We start from the raw sequence: 23,510 nt of genomic DNA, 5'->3' as shown, positions 1-23,510 counted from the left end.
TGGCCTAACCTGAAGATTACTTTAGATAAGCTATTACCAGCAGGACAGTGGGGTGGGAGGAGGTATTGTTTCATATTCTCTGTGTATATATAAAGTCTGCTGCAGTTTCCACGGTATGCATCCGATGAAGTGAGCTGTAGCTCACGAAAGCTCATGCTCAAATAAATTGGTTAGTCTCTAAGGTGCCACAAGTACTCCTTTTCTTCTTTTCATTGAAATTCTTAAAGGTCACAGAAGCATTTCTGTCTCGTTTAGATGTTGTAAAACACGCAATTTTTATCTGTACGGATATACACACCCACCCACAGCACAAAGCACCATGACCTTAAAGCAGTGTGACGGGATCCCTTTAAACATCACATGTTAAAAGGGAGGCTGATATAGCAAACAACAAGGTGATCTTACAGCAAGGAGACAAGAGCCCCGTAAAAGTAAACATGTTCAAAGGGCGTCTAGCGGCCCCAGGATGCGACTTGAGCCTGGAACAAAGACGACATTAAAAAAACAAAAAAAAACAAACCCTGGGCTGGTTTTCGGAGATTAGAATGTGTAATTTGCTCTGGAGATGAAAGGAGCGGAAAACCGGATTAAGTTGCTGACCTGGAGTAGCCTTGGGCCCCGCGTGCTTAGCTGTGACATTCCCCAGCCCTTTCCATTAGAGGACAGGCAGCTCAAGCATTTCCAAGCCGTCAGATCTACTTTAGCTTACTTGATTATGCTATTTTTAAAAAGATGCATGCAGACCCCTGATCCTGCACCCACTGAAGCCAACAGTACAACTCTGGCAGATTTCAGCAGGGCGGGATCAGGCCCTGAACGAGTCAGATTTTAAGCTAGATTGTGCAGGCTGCCACAGAGCTGTGATTATTGGAAGAGTCTCCATACCCCTGTATGGTTTCGTTCCTTCAGATAACGAAAGAGGGGTGGGCTTCCTCCTCTTTTTGTGCTTTATTTATCAGTGATCTCTTGCGCCCGGCGATTGTCTTTCGCATCCTAAAACCACTGCGATGCATTTTCCCCTGCACCATACGTGTATTGAGTCAATATTCCCAATAAAACGGGGCGGGGAGGGCCTGACTTTCCCTCACACCTCCCATAGTGCGTTTAAAAGGGGAAATGCAATGGACAGAGGGTTAAATCTGTGCAGCCAGGCAGGGGAATTTCCTCATGGACATTAACTCTCCCCCATGGAAATTCCGTTGGGTTGCATGTGCAAGGTATCAGAACTGGCCCCTGCAGAGACAATGGTTAGGAATGAGCCGGCAAACACACAGGTGTGGAGCGTGCAAATACACACACACAGACACGAGTGAAAGCTGGGTCTGAACGCCAGGTTCCAAGAGCAGCGAAGGGCCCAAGTGCAAAGCTGAGTTACAGCTCTGGGTCCGGGCTTTCCCCACATTCAGGAATTGCAGCTAATTCTCCTCTGGTAGGCAGAGAAACCCCAAATCGGGATACCCAAAACCCCCTGGGGTCCATCTCTGCAGCAAGCTCTCTTGTATAGCAGTTTCTTTCCCCCTCTAGATCTTTTTCGGAGAGACTGCTGTATAAGTACACAGCTTTCCCCAGCAGTCAGTCCACCTCATCAAGTGTCTATAAACACTGCACCAGGGTTGCTTAGCTGCACTCTATGAGTCTGGAAAGGAGAGACGGGCTGTGTGACTACCTACCGCCCGACAGAGAAGCTAAGTCGTTTCGGTCTGTGATGAACGAAGCAGGCCAATACTAAAAGGACCAAGAGCATGGAGGATGCCCTGACCCGAGAGAGATCCTCCAATATGGTGAAAGGGAACAGCCAAGTCACACTGTATACAGCTGCCCCATCCCTCATTATGGTGAACCAACGCACTGAGAAGACACCTGCTCACCCACCTTGGATTGGCCTACTCCTCAACATGCCAAGCCGCTCTGGGCCTGCCGTACTGGAAGATGACCAGATGTCTTCCTCCTTGGCTACTTCCCTCCCTTAGGGAAGTCAGATGAGCTCCTATCTTTGCTGCTAAGGCAGGAAACCATCCACAGACACAGCAAGAACATTTAGAATGATCTTTCAACGTGTTGTAAAATTCATGCCTAGGCACTGCACCAGAGCCATGCCCCACTGTGACTCTGGTCCATTCTACTGGGCTTTCTGACAGCACTGGCCTCAGGTCAGTTTTGAAATCCCACCAGAGAACAACAAAGCTGGAGGAAAACTCGCTTTTCGGCCCTTGACATCTGCTCGCCCTACGAGCATCACCCACTCCAGCCTCTTCTCCCCATTGAAGCGTCTCAAGAACATTACTCTCAAGAGCAGCGAAGATGGACATGCGAGCCACTGTGGGACCACGCACAGCAGGAGGGTGGAGTGGAGTGGAGGAAAGGTTACTGAGGGGCTCTGGCCACTCTCAACCTGCCACCAGAGAGAATCAGCTCTGCCTGTTTCGGTTTTGTTCAGGAAAGACAATCTATATCACAGCTGCATATATCACTACCTATTGCTAAGGGTCATCCGAGTCCAAGGAACCTACACCGTACACACAGGACAGCCAGAAATAAAGCAGCAGCTCACAGGGGTTATTCTAGCACAACATTTAACATTCTCCCTGGACACCTGGATTCCGATCCGTTCCCTGATCTCTTCTCCCGGCACCTGGGGGGCGGGAGGGAGGGAGCCTCGCTTAAAGCCCTTTGTTGAAATACACCATCTCCATGTTGGGGTTCTTCTCCCGGATCAGAGCTTGGACTTCAGGCTCCAGGCGACTCACTCGCATCGAGCTGCAGAAGGGAGACAAACCCACTCAGAGAGGAGGCAGGGAGGGCATGGGACTTGTGACTACTGGTTGGAGAGGTGTCTAAGGAAGCCTCCCTTTCCGTACAGGTGGGAGAATGCTCCAAAGTCAATCCATCATCCATCATCACCCACTTTAGTCTCTTTTTTCTGCTCACAGACAGTCTGCAAACAGATTCGGATTTGAACAGCTCTCCCGGTTACGCAGAATCTCCCGGTAAATGCACTATTACGCGGCAAGTCTCAGCCTACGGGCTGGCTTGCAAGCTAGTTGCAGCCCGCGAGTGGCTGCCTACGTCACGTGGGAGCATTTTTGCTCTGCCAGCGGATGGCTGAGACTTTTAGAAAGCGGAGGGGGGCGACACAGAGCAAAGAGAATGCAAGACAGTGGCACAAATGTTTCCTGTGCCAGCCATTGCTAACGGCCCTGCAGAGACCAGCTGCCCAGAACGCCCTTCTGCTTCTCTTGGCAAGAACTGGGTAACGCACAGGATGGGGCGGTGCATCCAGAATCACAGGGACCTTGAGAGGCCGTCAAGTCCAGCCCTGTGCGCTGAGGCAGGACCAAGTAAACCTAGACCAGCCCTGACCGGGGTTTGTCCACCCTGGTCTTTCAAACCTCCAGTGATGGGGATTCCACAACCCGCCTTGGAAGCCTGGTCCAGAGCTTAACTCCCCTTAGGGTTAGAGAGATTTTCCCCAATATCTAACCTAAATCTCCCTTGCTGAAGATTAAGCCCATTCCCTCTTGTCCTACCTTTAGCGACCGTGAAGAATAATTGATCACAGCCTCTGGCTTCTCTAACTGGTACAAAAGCGTCTCCAGGGAGTTGGGGAGCAAAGATGTCTTAAGCCAGTGGTTCTCAACCACTGGGGGTACACAGAGGTCTTCCAGGGGGGACATCAACTCATCTAGAGATTTGCCTGGTTTTACAACAGGCTACAGAAAAACCACTAGAGAAGTCAGGACGAAAGAAAATTTCATCCAGATAATTTGTTTATACTGCTCTATATGCTACATACTGAAATGTAAGTTTGATATTTATATTCCAATTCATTTATTTTACAATTATATGGTAAAAAGGAGAAAGTCAACCATTTGTCAGTAATCGTGTGCTGGGCCACTTTTGTATTTTTATGTCTGATTTTGTAAGAAAGTTGTTTTAAGTGAGGGGAAACTTGGGGTAGACAAGACAAATCAGACCCCAAAAGGGGACAGTTGTCTGGAAAGGTTGAGAGACACTGTCTTAAACCACCTTTGTGCACAAGTACACACACAAACCCACCCCCCGCAACTCCTAAGGCCCAGGAGTACGGAGGGCCCGGCAAAGACAGGCCAATCCCTACCTTTTCTGTGGGAAGAGGGCACAGCACAGCGGGGTCGCGAACACCAAGCTGCAAAAGGAGAGACACGAAGAGCAGAGCTGATGTCTAACGCCTCAGCCCACGAACTGCTGCAGAGCCGAAAACGGCGGGAATAAAGCAGAATCCCATGGAACAAGAGGCTAGAACTGGGGCAGTGCTGGCATGAGGGTCACTGCAGCCCCACTGCAGGGAGGAAGGACGGACTAATGGTCGGGGCTCCGGGCTGGGACTCAGGAGACCTGGGTCCATCTGCAAGGTGGGGCTGTTACACCTCCTGTCTGGGGTGTCCCAATGAAAGCAAGGTGCCAAGGGACACCGTAATTAGGGCTGGGTCAGCACCTAGATGAGACAAGGAGAGACACCGCCTGCAAGGAAATTCCATTCACCCTCCTCTGCCTTCCCCAGATGAACCTCCCAGCCAGCTTCCCTTCCCCTCCCCAAATCACTGTAATGGGGCAGTTGGCTGCTGATCTGAACTATCCAGATCCCTTGTCTCTGCAACGCTGAGCTAGAAACCTCACCAGACACACATACTCCAGTGAGTTTTATCCCTTCCTTCCTGCTGCCAGGAGGGTGGGAAATACGATCAGGGTCTCTTGGCACTCCTCCTTCTGGCCTGACCTAGGAAGCCTCATGCCTGACAACATCCTGCAGCAGGGAGTTCCACAGGGTGTGTGCACACCAGGAAAAGCAGCAGTCTGACCACTGACTTGGTCTGAATTTCCTGGCCATGAATTTAACTGCAAAATGAATAATGATGGGGAGTGGGTGGGAAATGACGGGATCCCCTCTGAGCCTCCCAAAGGGCTGGCTTCACTTCAAAGGCTCACGGTGATTCCGGTTTGATCCCAACCGGTTTGAAGCAAAAGATGCTTCCAACTCCGAGACCAGGCTAGCAAACCCAGGGGAAAGTTGACCAAGTGGCTTCTTCCCATCAGCTGGGCTGGGCGAGTTTCCCCTATTTGCAGCCGTCGCTTACCAGAACCCCACCAGTCCGACCTGCAAGGGAGCGTTCAGCCAGGGGTATCGCTACATGGAAAGACAAGGGGGCTTTGGGTTAGCAAGAGGGTTACCGCTTACGGGGGCGTTCCCTTATACATCAAGGCCAAGGGGATAGATTAGCACTATACATTGTGTCAGGCCCGCAAGGCACTAGCTGGTGATCCATGCAGAGCTGCCTGCTCCTTTCCCGGTCCCCAGCTAGCTCTGAAAGGTGCTAAAAGTCCTTTCTAGGGTGACTTCTCCCCAGCGGCACTGGCAGGGGTTGGTGCACCACAAACAGGGCGGGCCACGAGACCATCACTGTCAGAAGCCAGTCCAGACCGTGACAATCCCCAGATCTCTGTGCGCACATGGGGCTCGGCTCTGCACACACCTGTCAGGTAGGACTGGGGTCCTCCACTTCTTCCCAGAGCCATGGTCCATCTAGGCCCATCTCCCATCTCTGATCAATCTCGCGCTTAGGGGTCTGTCTACACTGTGCCCAGACTCTGACTCAGGTTTAAGCCCTTTCCGTCCACACACAAATCAGCCTGATTTGGGTCAGCAAGCGCTCAGGGCCCGGGTCCTAGAACCCTGCTGGGAGTGCGGGTAAAAGCCACTCAGGTCCAAGCCCGGTCAGTTTGCAGTGTGGATGCAGCTCAAACCACAGCTCTGTGCATCAGCTTGGCTGGGAGACCCAGGCCCAGAATTTGTAAACCCAGGGTTACAATGCAATGTGGATGCTTAAGCATGGGTTTGAAAACACAAAGTGGACAAGCCAGGTCCCCCAGCCCTGGGTTTACAATGCAGTGTAGCCATATCCTTATATGAGCTTTATACCATCCCCATCAGCCGGGCCATCATTAACCCTCCTGCCCCCATTACACCGGCCCAGGGGCGGGCTGGAATCCTGATACCATCCTGGGGTAGTGGGCAGATCTTAGGGTGCTCCCATGAATCCCAGGGCACATGTAGCAACGATGCCCTTGGCCAAGTGTAGACACAGGCGTCAGCTGTGATGAGAGGAGACCCCCCGCAAGCCGTGTAGTCGGGGTGCCATCCAGCCCCATGGAGAGGCTGTTGGGGTGTGGCTGGGCAGGGAAAGCCACGGCAGCCCTGTGCTGGGGACTTACCTTCAGGAAGGCTCTCTTCTCCAGGGCATTCATGATCACGGGAGGGATGGCTGGGGGGGGCGAAGGAGAAGGAAATTAACTGGAGTCGCTAACTGCAATGGGCTTCTCTGGCAGGAAGCTGCGTCCAGATCCCGCCCACGCGCAGTACAGATCTGCCAGGGAAGTGACTCACCCATGGCGGGGGCAGCCATGCCAATCCGGGACACCACCACCTGAGCGATGGCTTGCTGGGCCGCTGCCCTCGACTCCCCCAGCCGGTTCCCATCCTCATCTGTGATGGGGATCCCAAACTTCAGCTCCCTGCGAAAGAGACAAACCGGGGCCCCTTACCACTACCTGCGTGCCAGGGCCCAGCTGGGCCATAGTTTGGGAGCCTGGCTGGGGCAGAGGGATGGGTAATGGGGCACGGAGCCATTGCTCTCCACTGGCTGCGTCTGCAAACTGTGAGAGTGAGTGCGGGGGTTCTCAGCCCAGCTCCTAGTGGTCAGATCACTCGTTAGCGATCTCAGCAGAGAGGCCAAGGACTGAATTCCACCACGGCAGGTGGGAGGTTAAAACTGGCATGAGGCTCACCAGGAAGCTGCCTGTGCCATACCGGGTCTGTGGTTGATGAGAGGTTTCATACCATGGCTAATCTCTGGGAAATGACCATTATTGCAGTTCTATAAACTAATACAACCCTCATGCTTCAGGGCATGTGCTCACCAGCTGCGAGGGTCAGGAAGGAATTCCACCTGTCACAGCACTGCACTGCTGACCAAGGGCAGCATGAGGAGGGTCTCACCTCCCCCTACAGCATCAGATTGCGGTTACTGCCAGAAGCAAGGTACCTGGCTAGATGGATCCATGTCCTTCAACAGCATCTATTTCCCCCGCTTGCACAGAGCTGCTCTGTTAGGGCGAAGGCCCCTTACCTCTGCCGCATTAAAGGAATGTTGATGCAGTTAGCAGCTGCCACAGCAGCAAAAGGCACGTAGCGGCCAATAATTGACGGTAAATGCTGCAGAGGGAGAGAAGAGAGAATCACACGCCAGGGAATGAGACTATAGCAGGATAGAGGGAAGAACAGTCTAGTGGTTAGAGCACGAGGCTCGGTTCCATTCCTGGCTCTGCCTGAGCTGGTCATTTCATCTCTCTAGGCCTCACTTCCCCATCTGTAAAGCGGGAATAACAACTTGTCCTACATCTGCCTTGTCTGGTTAGACTTCCAGCGTGTCAGGGCAGGGGCTATCAGTCACTGCGCGTCCATCAGTGCAGCACCCGGGGCCCTGATCTTGGCTGGGGCCCCGAGGGGGGCTGGAAATGGCTGCTCCATTCTCCGGCGGATTCCAGTTGGATCCCAGTGCTCGTCTTAGAGCCATCGGCTCTGCTCTCATTAACCCCATGGGCACAACTCCGGGGAGGCTCATGGACTTCCACCCCAGTGGGAGATCCGAATCGGGTCTATTATTGTCTGCCTGCATCGCTGGGTTAGCTTAGCTGGGGCAGAGACACGACATGGGGCATTGAACACCTGGCGCAGCGGGATGGGTGGGAGCAAAGTGCTTGGGGCTTCCCCAAGCAAGACCCCATCCCCCACCCCCGCAGCCCCACCCAGGGCTAGGATAGCCTCTAGGTCACTCCTGGGGGGAAGGGCGTGGATCCAGAGCAGCCGGGAGCTATGGTGTTGCCCCTGCTGCCTGCCAGCACATGGGTCCTGCAGTGTAGAGCCTGGGCAGTCCCCCTCCCTGGGCCCCGTGCCAGGCGTGCTCCGACTCGAAGCGGGGCTGGGCCCCCTACCTTGGTGAGAGACTTGAGTCCCAGGGCCGTCACGACTGCCCCGGTGGTGGCGCTGACGTAGGCCGTCCCCAGCTGGCTGCAAAGGAAACGGGCAAGTCCAGCGAGGCCGGCAACCTGCTGGGCACCCCTCCCCACGCTGGTGCAGTCTGCACAGCACAGGGCAGCGTGGCGGGGCCTCGTCCTGCCAGGCTGCCTGCCCCGCGATGAGCCTCTCTCTCCAGGCATGGAGGGCGCCCCCCGGGGGCCTGCCCTGGTTCTGCGCACCACAGGGTGAGAGCAGGGAGCCCGCAGCGCTGGCTTCAAGTCCCACCACCCTGGGCAGGCAGCTCAAGCCCCCACGTTGCAAGCGACAGGCGGAGGCTGTTCTGGAAGCAGCCACCTTCGCGCAGCACACGGCAGTGCCACAGGGAAGGCACCAGCCCTGCCCGGCGGCACCAGTGCCCCGTGCTGCATGGCTCTGGCCGGCTCTCCCGGCAGGCAGCTGGAGCTCCAGCTCTGCAGCTCCCTTACCCGACCGCGATGGGGGCGTCTCCGCTCCGGTTAGTGTAATTCACAAGCGCGTTGAACGACTGGTTCACCCACTGCCAGAATAACACCGCGGGGGTCGTCCTGGGGAGGGCGGGAGAGAGCACGTCGGTGGAGGGAGAGGCAATGTCCCGGCAGCTCTGCCCCAGCGGACGGGAGACGGGACGGAAAGGGGCCACGCGCCCACGGGGAGGTGCGGCTGGTGGCGTTAGCGCGGATCAGCCCTCCCCATCCACACCCAGTGTTACATGCACCCACCCACCTGCGGTTCCCCCCGCCTGACCCCTGCTCTGCATTGGAGTGAGCGACGAGCAAGGGAAGGGGGCCTCAGACCCCTACCCCAGGGCTTGAACATCACAGCATGTGGCTATCAGAATCCCCTGCCCTTCGCTGCGGCACTGAGCCCCAGGGAACCTACCCGGCAATGTTAACCTGGTGGCACGTTACCAAAGGACGCTGCCCATCCTCCGTCAGGGCTTGCTCCAAAGTGCAACAGGCGTGGTGATGCGCTGCCACTGATCAGGCTGCACTACTGCCACTGGCTTAAGGCCAGCAGGGGGCGCTGGAGAGGCCAGGGGAGGTCCCCCCGCCCCAGGGCCAGCAGGGGGCGCTGGAGAGGCCAGGGGAGGTCCCCCCGCCCCAGGGCCAGCAGGGGGCGCTGGAGAGGCCAGGGGAGGTCCCCCCGCCCCAGGGCCAGCAGGGGGCGCTGGAGAGGCCAGGGGAGGTCCCCCCGCCCCAGGGCCAGCAGGGGGCGCTGGAGAGGCCAGGGGAGGTCCCCCCGCCCCGCGGGACTAACGTGCCTGTAGAAGGTGAGCATGCAGCCGGTGATGGTCATGTTCATGGGCACCTGGGCCGACATGCGCCCGATCAGGAACATCTTCTCCCCGGTGTCGGGGTGGAAGGCCGAGTCGTAGATGTATTTCGCCCGCCAGAGCTGGTCCTCCGTCAGGCCCGGTGACACCGTCCCCGACCTGGGTGGTGCCAGGGAGAGGGAGCCGTGACTAACCCCATTCGCACCGGGGCCCCCCCACTCCCAGGGCAGATCGCCCCCAACTCATTGCTCCCTTGTGTGCCTTACCGGGAGCCTCAGCAGCCAGGAGAGAGCTGGCGGCTTCAGCTAGCAGCCCTGGCCGGGCCGGACATCTCCATGGAGCGAAAGCCCTACCGTGGCCTCCTTGATGGGCGTCTCTGCTCTGGGTGCCTGGCTCCCCCCCCACCACAGGTTCCGTCTTCCCTTGGGGAGAAGGCTGGTGCCCTGTGGCTTCCTCCAGCACCTTCCCTCCCCAGGGTACCAGCTCCCCTGGCCGTCACAGCTACCGCTGGGCTTCCTCCCAGCCCTCTGCCATGGCAAACGTCCCTCTGTCCTTAAACCCCCCCAAAGCCACCCCTGCCCCTTCATGCCACTGCCCTCTGGCTCCAAGCCCCGCCCACATACAGGGTCCTGGCAGCAGAAGACCCCCCTCCTCTCCTGCCAGCTACTGCCCAACCCTGCAGAGGGGTCCCCCGCCTCGTTGCCCCCTTCCCAGGCGGGCGCCAGGACAGCTTGCTTGAGCCACTGGCATGGACCAGCTCCCGGCCCCCCTGCATTCAAGGCGTCACCCCCAACCCCACCACTAGAGGTCACTGTGGCATAGTGGCCGGATTGCAGAGCCTCCCTCAGATAATGCCCCCCCCGCCAGCCCCACCGCTCCCCAACCACTGGAGGGGAAACTCAGACCAGACTTTACAGCCAACCTGTAATTCTCAACCACCCTCCGGGCGTCTTCCAGCATCTTCCCAGACAGCAGGAGGTTGCGGGGGTCGGTCACCATGAAGAAGTGCTTGGCTCGCCCCTGGAAAGTGCTCTGGTCCCATCGCGGCTCCCGGATGTTGATATGCAAGGGCAGTTCCTCCGACATCCTCTGGGGGGAGACGGCGAGCGGGGAGGTTATGGGCTTGGGAGCAAGGATGCAGCGCACCCAGCACGGGGGCGGCCCTCCCTCAATCAGACACCCCCCCAACACACACGCGGCTGGAGGGGCGGTGGGTTCCCAGCTCTATTAGGGGAGGGGTTGGAACGTGGCAGCTGGGGGTCAGCACTCACCAGTAGGGGGCAGGATTCCTGTTCCTCTGCTCTGGCCCCACGGGGTCCTTCCTCCACTCCAGGGGCAATTCGTTCCCTTGTGTCCTGAGCAGGGGGGCCCAGAAGAGATTGTTCAATAGCTCGGCTGCATTGTCCCAGCACAGGGCACTGTCTCCTTCCTACTGGGCCTGACCTCGCTGAGGATGTCATGGGATCCCTCCCTCAGCCGAGAGGCCCTGGGGCTCTGCAATCAAAGAGCTCTGCCTCCCCGCCCCTGCTCGGCAGGCTCACACAGCGAAAACCTCCAGGAGGCAACTAGATCCACCCAGTGAAAGGGAAAGCTCAAACCACGTGCAAACGGACCGTCCCCTTGCCCTGCCCTTGGCGCTGACGCCCAGAGCTGGGGACGCAGGATGCCTGGGTTCTATTCCCAGCACTGCCCCCGAGTCGTCATGTGCCCATGGGCAAATCCATTCACCTCCCTGTGCCTTGGTTCCTCCCCCTAGGAAACGGGGGTAACACTCCCCTACCTTACAGGGACGAAATTCAACACTGCCTGGATTCAACAAGCTGAAGGTGCAGCAGACGAGCAAAGGGCTAATAAGGGGAGCAGACTCTTCGGACAGGGTCCGGAGCCTGGGGGAAGGGAGACCAGGATGCTTGATTCCCCCCACTCCCCCTTCAGGAGGGAGCAGCCAGTAGGACCCACACTGGGCAGCACTCGGTCCCCCTCTAGTGCGGGCTGGGCTCCTGCAAGAGGGAGTCTGACCCCCACACTGGCAGCTATGGGGAGCAGGTGAGCCCAATTAACTGGTTCTGTGGCACCTGGGGGGGATGCAGGTAATTAAGGATTAGACCCAGCTGGGGAGAACCAGGCTGGGTGGCCCTATGAAGAAGGACTGCAGGGTCGCTAGGGATGAGTCACAGGAGAGTTGCTGTCAGGAGCTCAGCTCTGGGGACTGGGCTGGCGGAAGAAGAGCAGCTGGCGTGTTGGGGTGCCAGGCAGCTGATAGAGACGCTAAGGAACCACCAAGAGCAGGAGTCTTCAGCTGCTGGCTGGTGAGAAGCTGCCTAGGAAGCCAGCACTACAGGGTGAGCCTACGCCATGAGGGGGCCATACGAGGGGGGAAACTGAGGATGAATCACCCAACTGCACCGCAAGGGGGCACACAGAGGTTGCTACAGCCTTGGATACCAGAGCGTGCTTGGCCTTAAGAGCCAGAGGGCGCAGGTTCAACCCCGGCAGCTGCTGACCCACCTAGGGGCGTGGGGTGACACCAGGATGTGCTGGCAAGGAGGGCGGTGCGGGGGCTGGGAGGGAGGGGTCCCTGGTGCAGAGAGACCCTTAAAGGTTCGGCTTGCTTCTCTGAGCATATCCAGTCGGGGGGTGTGGGGGGAGGGGTCTTCTCCCAGCCAAGCCCCCGGTTGGGGTGACTGACATAAGCAGGTGAGCATGAGCTCAGGGTGTGGACTAGCCGTGGGGCCAGAGCAGAGAAACAGGAATCCTTCCCCCTACTGGTGAGTGCTGACCCCAGCTGCCACGTTCCAACCCCAACTTCCTCCAAAGTTACTCGCAGGCATTGGCTGAGGCCCCATCTCCAACAAGCGAGAAAAGGCAGAGCCCAGCAGAGGTACGTCTCCAAAGAACTGGGCCCATCTCTGACCTCAGACACCCCAGTGTCAATCCAGAGTGACTCCTCTTCAGTCAGTGGTGTGCCAGGGCGTATCCCTGGTGTGAGCAAGAGTCATGCCCTGGCGCCCGCCCGCTCTTTCCGTTCCTCTTTTGCCATTTGACTCCCAGCGAAAGTCTGTGCATTTCCCCCTAGCAACCAGAAAAACTACAGGCCTCCAGCTCCCTGCATCTCTGAAATGTCAGCCCTCCCTGGCAGCTCGCCCAGGATTTATTTCCAATATTTATAATGCTGTCCAGCAGGAATAATCCCTGCGCAGGAGGAGGGGATGGCCGGTTGTCCTGAAGCGAATTGGATGCCAGGGCCTGCCCGCAGCTGAGCTGCTAAAGCCCTTCTCCCCGGCTTGTTTTGTTCTGTTGTTTTTAATTCTCGTGTTTCCCCCAAAGCAGGCGAGTGCCGTGCAGAGAAGTGACTGTTTCACCCCGAGCCGGTGGCCAAAGGGCATGAGGCTGCCCCAAACACCGAGCGCCGGGGAGCAAGGGACTGCAAGGTATGAAATCGGGACCCAGAGCCCATTTCAAGGGGCGAGCAAACCTACCAAGGGAGGTGCTGCGTCTGCTAACTCCATCCCAAAGGGCACTCCCCCCATTCGCCAGGATGCCCTGGACTTCGGACTAGATCCTGATCTCACTGATATCAGCTAACGCCGGAGTAGGTCTGGTAAAGTCACTTTGCCCTCTGTGTGAGCCAAGTCAGACGCTGGTCCATTGCCCGTACCTCCTGTGGGCGCAGGAGGGCACCAGGGCAGCCTGCCCACCCCCTGGCAAAACCTGGCTTCCTGAGAGTAGAAACAGGCCTGAGCCAACAGCCTGACCGCCAGACAGGAGGAGGGTTTGAACTCCATGCCCTACTCTGCAAGTAGCCCCTATTTCTACAGCCCCCCAACAGGCTTGTTCCCTACACTACATACCCCTAGGGCCTTGTCCCAGCTGAGTTTGAAATGACCCAAGGGGGCTCCACCACTCCCCAGAGGAGACTGTTTCCGCAGGGGAGGGGGTGGAGAGACCAACAGAGGCTGCGGCAGATGGCAGGAGATGCAGAGGAGAAGGCTCCTGTGCCCAGGGAGTGGAGTGAGACAAGGACGAGGGGCAGGCCAGGGCTGAGGCTGGACTCCCAGCGTCTCCTCTCTGCCCACCTCCAGGGGACTGACCGCTGCTCTTAGCATCATCTGCCTGGGAGCTGCTGGGGGGGCCTCTGGGAGAGGCAGCAGGGGGAGGGAAAGCGGGGGAAGAGGTTGGCATGCTAAGATGCACCAAGCCCTCAGCACCAAGGACCACAGTTCCTCCAGGCAGGTTTCCCAAACCTAGGAGGATGCTGGGCGGGTGATTCTGGCCTAGCCCTGGCAGCCAGCGCTTAACGCTAGCCCCTCGGCCAATGCCCTTGCCACCAGCCCCGCTCTGCTGCTCGCCCCTGGCCTGCGTTGTGCCAGGCGCTTGCGGTGAAATCCCACTGGGTCACGGCTCCCTAACCCGGGCTGGTTAGGTTAGGTTAGGGCTCCTTAACTGGCCCGCTCCAGCTAACCCGGGCTGGCTGACAGGGGAGCGAACCCCCGGCCCAGCGGGGCTCTGCACTGAACCCACTGGCATTCTGCGGCCTCCCCGCAAAGCCCGGCAGGTTTGACTGGGGAGGGGCCCAAACCAGCCCCCACCCCCCACTTCAGCGGCCGGTGCCCCTGGGGCCCTGCCTAAGTCCCGGAGCCCAGCCCTGCGCTGCCCACGGTGCAAACCCAGCCCCAGAGCCTGGCGCTAAACCTCGGGGAGGGAGTGGGGGGCACAAAGCCAGGCAGACGGAAGAAGGCTGGGCTGGCCGGCTGCGGCCACGGCGGGGGGCAGGGAAGGGAGAAGCGACACCCCCTCCCGCCAGCAGCGCCCGTGGGTGGGGTGGGCTGGGGAGCGGAGGGGGGGCGCTCCGGGCACGCGTGGGCGCTCGCTGGGCACCAATGGATCCCGGGCGCCCGCACGGCTGGAGGGCGCCTGCTCCCCGCGCCCAGGCAGCCGCACGCCCGCCCGCCCTCCCCGGGGCGCGGGGCTGGCTCCCGGGACGGCCCCGACTCACCGGCTCGCCCCGCAGCTCGCTGACAGCGCCGGCTCCCGCCCAGTGCGCAGCGGCGCCGCGGCCAGGCACCGCGCAGGCCGGAGGGCGGGGAGCGCCGCTGGAAGGGGCCGGGCACTGGCGGGGCGGAGCTCGGCGGCGCTCCGGGCGCCCGGGCCGTGCCCAGCCGGGTGGGGGCCGCATGTCCCGGGGGGGGCAGCACGGCCCGCAGCGGGGCCAGGATCGGGCCCGCCGTGATCCGTGCAGCGGATCTGGTGTCCTCGCCCGGGCTCCCTTCCCCCGCGCTGGGGCAGTTTGGCACCAAGGGGGCATTTGCCCCGGCCCCCCCAGGAGAGGGCTGGCAGCGCGGCCGCCATTCCCCGGGCCGGGGCCGCCCCAGGGGGCTGCCAGGTGCAGCTGGCGCTGCCTAGGAGCTCCACTGACAGGCTGAATGGGGGGTGCCAAATCTGTGCCCCACTGGCCATCCTTGGGGCTAGTACCAGCCGCCTCGGGGCACCCTGCAGCAGCAGCCGTGTTGGCAGGTGCCTGGCACCGCGCCACGGCTGGGCAGGCTGCGATTGCCGATCTCAGAGGTTGTCTGACCCCAGACAGGCCCCTCCGTGCCCGTCCTGCCCTTGGCATCCCAGCCCTTCGCCCACTACCAGGAGGAAAGCCGTGAACACAAAAAAGACCCTGCAACATGTGGCTGCGTTTACCTGGGTGCATGCAGGCACCACCACCCTCTGCTGGATGAAATCCAAACTGGCGCTGTGTGGCCTACGCCCTGTACTGCTCAGGGGTACTGAGGATTCCCCTTTAGCTGAAAGGATGTGACCCTGTGGTTTCAGAACAGCAGAGTCCACCTTCTCTCCTTGCAGTCACCCCTGGATTTGCCCCGCTGGGGTGACAGGCGCTGGGCTGGGGGCAATTCCCTAGTGATCAGAGAAACAATCTGATCTTTTTTTTTTCTGTACCTAGAGAGATTTAAATAACATTTCCCTGCTTCTCCCCACCCCCAAATCAAGCGATTTCTGATTTCTCCTTCCCCCTGCCCTTGGATTTTCGGCACCGGCTCTCCTCGATGGCCTTTGGCAGCAGGGAGCTGGTGCTGCAATCGTTCCAGAAACACTCCAGTTATTAAACTCCAATCTGCCATGAAAGGGCGAGCGGCCAGGGAGGGGCAGCTCCCCTCTCTGTGTGCAGCGGGGAGGGGGCTGCCTGTGGCAACTCCCCCCCTGCTCCGATCACTCTAGTGGGAGGTGCCAGGCTGGCAGAGGAACGACCCACCCCCTGGAATATTAAGGCGTCCCCTGGGCAGAGTGCCCCACACAGCCAGCGAGGACAGAGGGTAGCATGAGACACGCTCCTGAGTCTCCAGCGTGACCGGCAGCAGCGTGTAAGTGTGGGGCAGATGCAAGGACCCGTCCCAAGGGTGTCTATGGCCATCTCTCCCCAGGGCTGGACGTCTCAGGTGGGACGCCAGCATGGTCCATTCCAGGCAGGTTTGTGTGGATGGAGAGGTTGGAGGCGTCTGTCTGTCTGTCTGTCGTGGCACCAGAGAGCCTAGTGAAGCTGGGAGGGGAAGCCTATCCGGAGCGACCAGCCCCTCCCCCCGGGAGCAGGATGGGGCCCTGCAGCCGTCACTCTCGGAGTTTGGCCCAGCCCCAGTTAAAGGTCCTAGCCTGTTGATTCCCAACCTTCACCAAACCAGCATCCCACACGCCCACACCTGTCCAGGCAGAAAGACTAGGATGGACATGGCCCCTGGACCTGGGCACGGCCCCTGGACCTGGACAAAGCCCTGTGAATGCTGGGCATGACCCCCTGGACCTGGGCATGGCCCCTGGCCCCGGGCACTGCCCCCTGGACCTGGACACAGGCCTGTGAATGCCGGGTATGACCCCCTGGACCTGGGCATGGCTCCTGACCCGGGCACAGCCCCGTGGATGCCGGGCATGATCCCCTGGACCCAGGCACAGCCCAAGGGAGTCTAGGAGACGGTCCCACTGGCTGTGTGGAGAGTCCAGAGCTCGGCGTCTGCCTCCAGCAGCCCCCCCATCTTGCTGTTGCTCTGAGTCACACCTGGGAGTGTCCGTGTGTCCGTCTCTGGGCTGGGGGCGTGCGTGGAAAGAGCAGGCGGGGCAGTGCTCACATGCCCCCCGTGGCTGGGTGGGGAAGGGCGGTGGGCTGGAGGCCTCCTTCTCCATGCCCAGGGCAGAGGCTTCTCCATGGGGGCACCTGAGCAGCCTCGGCCCTGGGCTGCTCCCAGCTCGGCTCGGCCCAGCAAAAGCCACTTGTGGAATGGCCATTCCCAGCCGCCCAGAGACCCCCCGCGAGCCAGGAGTGACTTCAATCCCCTCCTTCTGCTGGCTCCTGGGGGCCGGATCCTGCCTCACCCAGCACCGTGCACCGACGTTTATGCCCAGGGAAAGGGCTGGCACTGTGAGGATGAGGATGAAAGCTGGAGGGGGTGAGTAAGAGTGAGATGGGCTGATGGGTGTGTGGGGACACGTGGGGGTGCAAGGGGAGGTGAATGCTTGTGAGGGGAGCAGTGTAACCCCCCTTTAAGTCTCCCTTCTGGGGGTAACCCGTGGGGTATCTCCCCCTTCCCCTGTCCCACCTCTGCCCTGGGCCCCATCCCGCCCCCTCCCTGACGGTTCCCTGTCCCCTCCCCTCACAGCCATGATCCCTGGGGCGATGAGCAACGTGCTGCAGCGGTGCCCCCCTTTGGGCTCCCCTCACCCCCCCGAGGGGCAGGGCCAGGGAGCCCCAGACTCCCCCGCTGACCCAGAGGGCGCAGGCTGGCAGGACTTGGCCAATGCCCGGGCGGGCTCACTGCTGTCCCTGCTCTACCTCGTGCTGCTGACCTTCCTGGGCAGCGCCGTCCTGCTGGCCGAGATTCACCAGCGCAGCCCCCAGAGCCGCAACGTCCACGGCTTCCTGGCCACGCTCATGCTCACGTCCTGTGCATGGATGCTGTGGTTCGGCTGGCACTCCTCCCAGAACAAGCACCGGAAGCTGCACCAGGACCACCATGCCGGGGCCAGCTGGCTGAAAGGTACCGTCTGCTCCCCGGGAACCCCGCTGGCCCCGCGGCAGCCTCCGCCCAGCACCGGGGTTCGGTGGCTTGCCTCCGGGTTGGGGGGCGTGTGCTGCTGGGGCGAAAACAATCACGGGGATCAGCCCATTGCCCCACAGCAGCTCCGCTGGTGCCCCTCAATCCCGACCCACCCCCCTGCTAGCCCAGCCCCAGGGCTCAAACCAGGAACAAGAACACAATGAGAGAGAGCGGGCGCGAGGCTCCAGGAGAGAGCGCAGTGGGGGCGTCTCTGCTGTCAGATGTCGCGTCTGCGTGGCAGCTAGCCATAAGTGCTGCAGACAGAAAGCAAAACCACTGCAGTCCCCCGGCTACGGAGGCCCCAGCCTCTCCCGTCCACTGGCCCCACAGCACCCAGCCTGGCCCTTGCCACGAGGCTCACGGGATGGCTGCCCTGTGGCTGGCCGGGCTGCGGTGATGGTGTTCTCTTGCCCCGGCAGGCGGGCTCTCGCTCTTTGCCCTGGCCACGCTGGTGCTGGACTGCCTGTCCTTGGGGTATTACTACGAGCTGCAGGACTGCACCTCCGTCCTCATCACCGCCTTCCCTGTCGTGCAAGCCGTGTTCACCATCATCCAGGTGAGGGGCCTCGTGTGCTCAGAGCACTAGCAGCCAGGAGGGAGGAGTGAGACTGCCAGGAGCGACCCACCCGGGTGACACTAGCCCCACAGCGCGGGCCACATGAGCTCAAGGAGTGACTCCACTAGTGGGTAGCTGTAGTAGGCTGTTACCCTAGTGTAGGCTGTTCGTACACGAGGGCTCCTCTGTATTGTGTACTCGTCCAGCCTTGGTGTCCCCAGGGCCGTGTGGGACAGGCTGGGTGGAGAAGGAGGGAAAGCACGAAGCAAGAAAGAACCAACATCAGGTCTGGAGGGAGCACTGCCTCCCAAGATGGCCACTGCAGTTAAAGGTGCAGCATGCCTTGTGGAAGGGGCTTTCAGCCACTCCTGGGCAGCAGCTAGTCCTTTCCCGTTGCTCTTTGACCCTGTCTTCTGCCTTCGCTCCCCGCCCTCGGCACAGGTGTCCCTGCTGTCCTTCCACGCCAAGGTCTGCATCCAGGAGCAGCAGCATCTCAACAGGTATCCGGGCTCCCGGCTTGTGCGCCGGGATGGGGGCGAGGGCTGGTTGTTTCGGGGGCAGCCCCTTGGGGCCAGGCCGGGCTGTGAGCTCCCCCTGCCCTCTCCCCTGTCCCAGGTTTGGCCTGATGCACACGCTGGCCACCAATGTGCTCATGTGGATGAGCGTGGTGCTGGACGAGTCCATGAAGCAGCTGCAGGAGATCTACGACGCCCACGAGACGGAGAGCCCCTGGCCCGGGCATGGTGAGGGCCCCCAGGGCGGGGGGCTGGACCCGTGGCGGGGGGGGTCAACGCCCCTTTCCCCCACATAGACCACCACAGCGTGTGCCACACGGTCCCGGGCAGACGGAGATTCACTGGGGCCAGCCGAGCCAAGGGGCCCTGGGATGGGGTTTATACACCCACCCGGACCAGTGATGAGATGGGGCTGGGGGGCCGCTAAGGAGCCAGACCCTTCAGCAGCCCCCACGGACAGCCTTATCCTCCACCCCCGTGTACTGCCACGTCCCCCACCCCTAGGAAGAGCCCCCCACGGACAGCCTTGCCCTCCAATCCCTATGCACAGCCCTTCCCCCATCCAGTCCGTCTCCCTCCCATGCTGAGTGACCCCCCCACTTCACCCGCTGCAGGGAATTCGCCCACCAACAGCTGCTCGTGTGCCACCAGCCTGTGCCACATCTTTTCCGAGGGCGCCGCCTACCTGCACCCCTTCAACATCGAGTTCAGCCTCTTCTCTTCCACCATGCTCTACGTGGTGTGGAAGAACACGGGGCAGGCGGCCTGTCGCCGGCAGCCCCAGCCATGCCCCCGGGGCCGCTTCCACCTCAGCGGGGCCTTCGTGGGGCTGGTGCTGGGGGCGCTGGCCATCTCGGCCACCTTCGGGGTGATGATCTCCTTCGGAGTGCTGGCCAAGGCCCCTGAGACGGTCCCTGAGGCCCTGCGGACCTACTACATCTTCAACTCAGTGCTGCTCTCTGCCATGTTCCTGGCCTCACTGGTCGGCATCGCTGCCTACCGGCTCCAGCGAGACCCGGCCTCCACCGACTGCTCCAAGAGTGTGGTGCGGAGCCTGGATGTCACCCTCTTGCTGGGCAGCTCCTGCGGGCCCCTGATGGTCTCCGTCTTCTCCCTGGTGGCCATCTTCTTCCTGCACATCAACGGGAGCCTCCACTTCCTAGACCTCTGCTTCTCCCTCTGCAAGACCATCCAAGTGCTGGGCCAGAACCTCTTCATCACCGAAGCCCTTTACTCCAGGCCCGCCCACCGGTCTGATGCCCCCGACAGCCCCCCAGGCAACGAATGGGTCTTCTCCATCTCCGGAGGCCACGCCGAAGAGCCGGTCCAGCAGGACGTGGCTGCCCGCCATGAGAGTAACTGCACCATCTGCCCGGCCAGCCGCCACACACCAGCCAGGATGGTGGCCCAGCTGGAGGAGCAGGTGCCGGGGTGCTGGCTGGCCTGCAGCAGCAGTAATGACTCCCTTGCCAAAATCCCCTCCGGGGGCCAGCGGTCTTGGCCCAGAGGGGAGCCGAAACGCGTCAGCATCCGGAGGAAGATCCTGCAGAACATTTCCATCCTCCTCATCTTCTACAACATCTCGGTGAGCTGGCTCATGGCGCCTGATTGTCCAGCCCTGGGGCTCTAGCTTCCCACGGGGAGCTCTGGAGGCTGACAGCCGGACCCCCGTCTGGTGTCAATTACCGTCCCTCCACCGAGCCATCACCAGCTGAGGATCTGAGCTCAGGTCCTCTATCTATCCTCTGAGTAGGTGCTGTGCAGTCAGCTCCAGAGCAAGCTTTGTCCGTACAGCCCTGCTGGGGGGACCCTGGCCAGGGACGAGATGGGGACTCAGTCTCACAACCCCATTCAGCCCTTTTGAGGCTGCCAGCAAGGGGACAGTAGGAGACAGAAGGGTTGTCGGTGGTGTGAATATTCGTCCACTAGAAACTACACTGAGAACCACCAGTTTGTTCCGTGGCGGTCCCCAAAGAGAGGAATGCTGCCCTTGGCCACAGGGTGGGGGGTGTCAGGGTCATACAGGTCAGAAATCAGTGACACCTAGTCTAGTTATTGTCTGGGTGAGTTGTTTCTGTGCAGAATGTACCCGGAGCCGGCTTTGCTGGACAGGGAGATCACAGATAGAGGTGGGCAAATATGGTTTTTTGGTTCTCTGACGATCCTGAAAAATCAAGGGGGGAAAAATCATTTTAGGTTGACCAAAACTGATCTTTTTCAGACTTTCCAGTGAATCGAAAAGTCGAAACCCGTTTCTTGTTTGACCCGAAACCAAAAACCCTCGTTTCCATTTTGAGCGTTTTCAAAGGGGTTTTCCAGTTGGTTTCACCAAATCGCAGGGAACGGCACCACAAAAAGGCCTTTGGCATCGAAACGTTGAGGTGTTTCTTTTCGAAAATGTCAGAGTGGAACATTTGGATTCTTTTCAAGGTTTTTTCCCAACTGAAACACTTTGCCTTGTTTGCAAAAGCTTTCGATCGACCCAAATCTGCGGGTTTTTTGCTGAAAAAGTTTCAGTTTAAAAATGTTGCCCCGCTCTTGTCACGGGGGCCCAGACCCACAAATAGATCTGAGCCAAATGGCCTGCGTAGTGCTCCCCCTGCCCGCAGACCCCCACCTGTCTCTCCTGGGGTCCACAGCTTTGCACTCCGTCCCTAAAGTCAGCCCCGGGGATTTTCACTAGAGGCAGCTGGGATTTGTTTGTCTAACTTTGGAGGATGCGGGGTAAGGGACAAAAAAAGAGTTTTTCGTCCAGCAGTGAACTTTTCATTTTGGTCAAAATTTTCTGGAGTTTGAGCAAAAAGTTTCAGGTTCAGGTTTTCATCAAAAAAATCCAAAAGAATTGATGGCGGGGGGAGATCTTAATAATTGACCTGTTTGCCTGGCTGTGCAAGCTGTTCTCCTGGGCCCACATGGCTCCCAGGCCACCAGCCCTCCTTTGACACAAAGGAGCCTCCGGAAAGGTTTGACTTCCCATCTAGAGACAGCTTTAACACAGACACTCTCCTCACCCATCAGAGGCCCCTTTAACTCCGACAGGGGAAGCGGTAGACGTGGTTTATCTTGACTTTAGTAAAGTTTCTGATACTGTCTCCCGTGACCTCATAAACAAAGTAGGGAAATGCAACCTAGACGGAGCTGCTATAAGGTGGCTGCAGAACTGGTTGGAAAACCGTTCCCAGAGAGTAGTTATCAGTGATTCACAGTCATACTGGAAGGGCATAACGAGTGGGGTCCCGCAGGGATCAGTTCTGGGTCTGGTTCTGTTCAATATCTTCATCAATGATTTAGATACTGGCATAGAGAGTGCACTTATAAAGTTTGCAGCCAATACCAAGCTGAGAGCGGTTGCAAGTGCTTTGGAGAAGAGGATTAAAATTCAAAATGATCTGGACAAACTGGAGAAATGGTCTGAAGTAAATAGGATGAAATTCAATCAGGACAAATGCAAAGTACTCCACTTAGGAAGGAACAATCAGTTGCACACATACAAAATGGGAAATGACTGCCTAGGAAAGAGTGCTGCGGAAAGGGATCTGGGGGCCAGATCCTCAGCTGGTGTGAACCCATGGACGCCTATGGCGCTGAGCTGATTTGCACCGGCTGAGGATCTGGCCCTGGGACATTGAAAGTGAATGGACTTTAACCTCCAAAACTGCTTCCCACCATTTCGGCGGTTTGAGGTGCTGCAGGTCTCCTAGTCAGTTTCTCTCAGGCGAGGTCGTTGTGTTTGGGTTGCCGGTGGGGCTGGAAGATCAGCTTTCCTCTCCCTGCACTGCCCGTGCCTTGTAAGGGCCCCTAGGCCTGTGCAGAGAACAGATATTCACAGGACCTTCCCCACACAGTGTGTCCAGCGAACAAGCCTCTGTGTGGGGGAGGGTTTAGGGGATGGTGTGAGACCTTTGTCTGCTAGGGTGAAGAGCCTGGTACCAAATCTGTATTCCCCATGTTGGTGCTTAGAGGCTGTGATCAGTCACCCCTTCCCCTGCTCTGTGTTCAGCTGAATAGAAGGGCGAATGAGACGGGTTGTCAGCAAACGGTGCTGCGGAGAGATCCCCGTATGGGAAGCCACGGGGCCTTCCTGTGTGCCCAGCCAGACCCATGGGCACTGCTCCAACACAAATCTGTCATTATAATCACTGGGCAGAGCCCGGGGGCCCCCTGTCACATAATGCGGCCTATGGCATAGCTCTGTCAATGCTGGTCTAGTCCGTCCTCTGACCCCATGCAGGATTGTTCCTGGCAGGCTCCCCCGGCAGGGGCCCCCCTCACCAGCACCCTCACTACGAAGCTGGGACCCCCCCCCCCACACACACACCCCATGGATTCTGGCAGGCCCCAGTCAAGCCCTGTCCCCACATTGCTGTCAGTGCATGGTGTGAGGATATGCACTAAGCACCATCCACTCTGCGCTGGTCCTGCCGGCAGGGGGTGACATTCATGCAGTGCTCAGGGTGGGAGAGTCAATGCCCCAGCCGAGGGCCTTTCATTGCTGGGCGGAACGCAGTGCCCGTTACTGCTGGGCTGGTGCTCGGTGGCTGCTGATGTGCAATGAGTCGGTGGTTCTCAGCCCCATTCCCAATGGATGGACACACCCAGGAGGAATGCACGAGGCCTGGCCCTGCCTTGGTGACAGGTTCAATGGGGAGAGGGGCAGACCGGGAGCGAATGGGTTCACTAGGCGTCAGTCCCTGCACATCTGAGTCCATCCGGTAGGTGGCAGTGATGGACAGAGGGTCCAGCACGGCCCATGCCCCTTTGCGGCTGACGCCTGACCCCTTTGCTTTGCTAGGTGTGGATCCTCTATGCCTACGGGACGCGGCCGCACCTGGTGAGCCAGATCGAGCAGGCCTTCTATGGCTTCACCCTCTGGGTCATCATCGTCAAGATCTCCCTGCCACTGGGCATCTTCTACCGCATGCATTCGGTGGCCAGCCTCTTCGAGGTGTACTGCAAAACCTGCTGACCACCGCCGGGGGCGGAC

At 59.3% G+C, this 23,510-nt stretch overlaps 2 protein-coding genes across 5 annotated transcripts; one reads left to right on the top strand and one right to left on the bottom strand.

The window, feature by feature from the left end:
* Nucleotides 1–191: 191 nt before the first annotated feature.
* On the bottom strand, nt 192–14,443 carry SFXN3 (sideroflexin 3). Of its 4 annotated transcripts, none has more exons than XM_077823288.1 (11): nt 14,362–14,443; nt 10,288–10,454; nt 9,354–9,524; nt 8,539–8,637; nt 8,029–8,104; nt 7,164–7,249; nt 6,422–6,549; nt 6,250–6,299; nt 5,115–5,164; nt 4,118–4,165; nt 192–2,757 (listed from the first exon to the last, which is right to left on the bottom strand). In XM_077823288.1, exons 2-11 carry the CDS (start codon nt 10,449–10,451, stop codon nt 2,661–2,663), a joined length of 969 nt encoding a protein of 322 aa, XP_077679414.1. In that variant the 5' UTR covers nt 10,452–10,454; nt 14,362–14,443; the 3' UTR covers nt 192–2,660. The 4 variants fall into 4 exon arrangements, with proteins under 4 accessions (XP_077679414.1, XP_077679413.1, XP_077679415.1 ...); XM_077823287.1 differs by lacking the exon at nt 14,362–14,443 and adding an exon at nt 12,845–12,889; XM_077823289.1 differs by lacking the exon at nt 14,362–14,443 and adding an exon at nt 11,146–11,246.
* Nucleotides 14,444–17,019: 2,576 nt separating this feature from the next.
* Nucleotides 17,020–23,492, top strand: LOC144267739 (proton channel OTOP2-like). The gene is made up of 6 exons (XM_077821979.1): nt 17,020–17,395; nt 17,875–18,011; nt 18,453–18,511; nt 18,627–18,754; nt 19,141–20,111; nt 23,319–23,492. The coding sequence occupies exons 1-6, from the start codon at nt 17,020–17,022 to the stop codon at nt 23,490–23,492; spliced, it is 1,845 nt and encodes a 614-aa protein (XP_077678105.1).
* Nucleotides 23,493–23,510: the final 18 nt, after the last annotated feature.

The sequence above is a fragment of the Eretmochelys imbricata genome, chromosome 7, assembly GCF_965152235.1.
Source record: "Eretmochelys imbricata isolate rEreImb1 chromosome 7, rEreImb1.hap1, whole genome shotgun sequence".
NCBI lineage: Eukaryota > Metazoa > Chordata > Testudines > Cheloniidae > Eretmochelys > Eretmochelys imbricata.
This window is presented reverse-complemented; position numbering and strand designations above follow the sequence as displayed.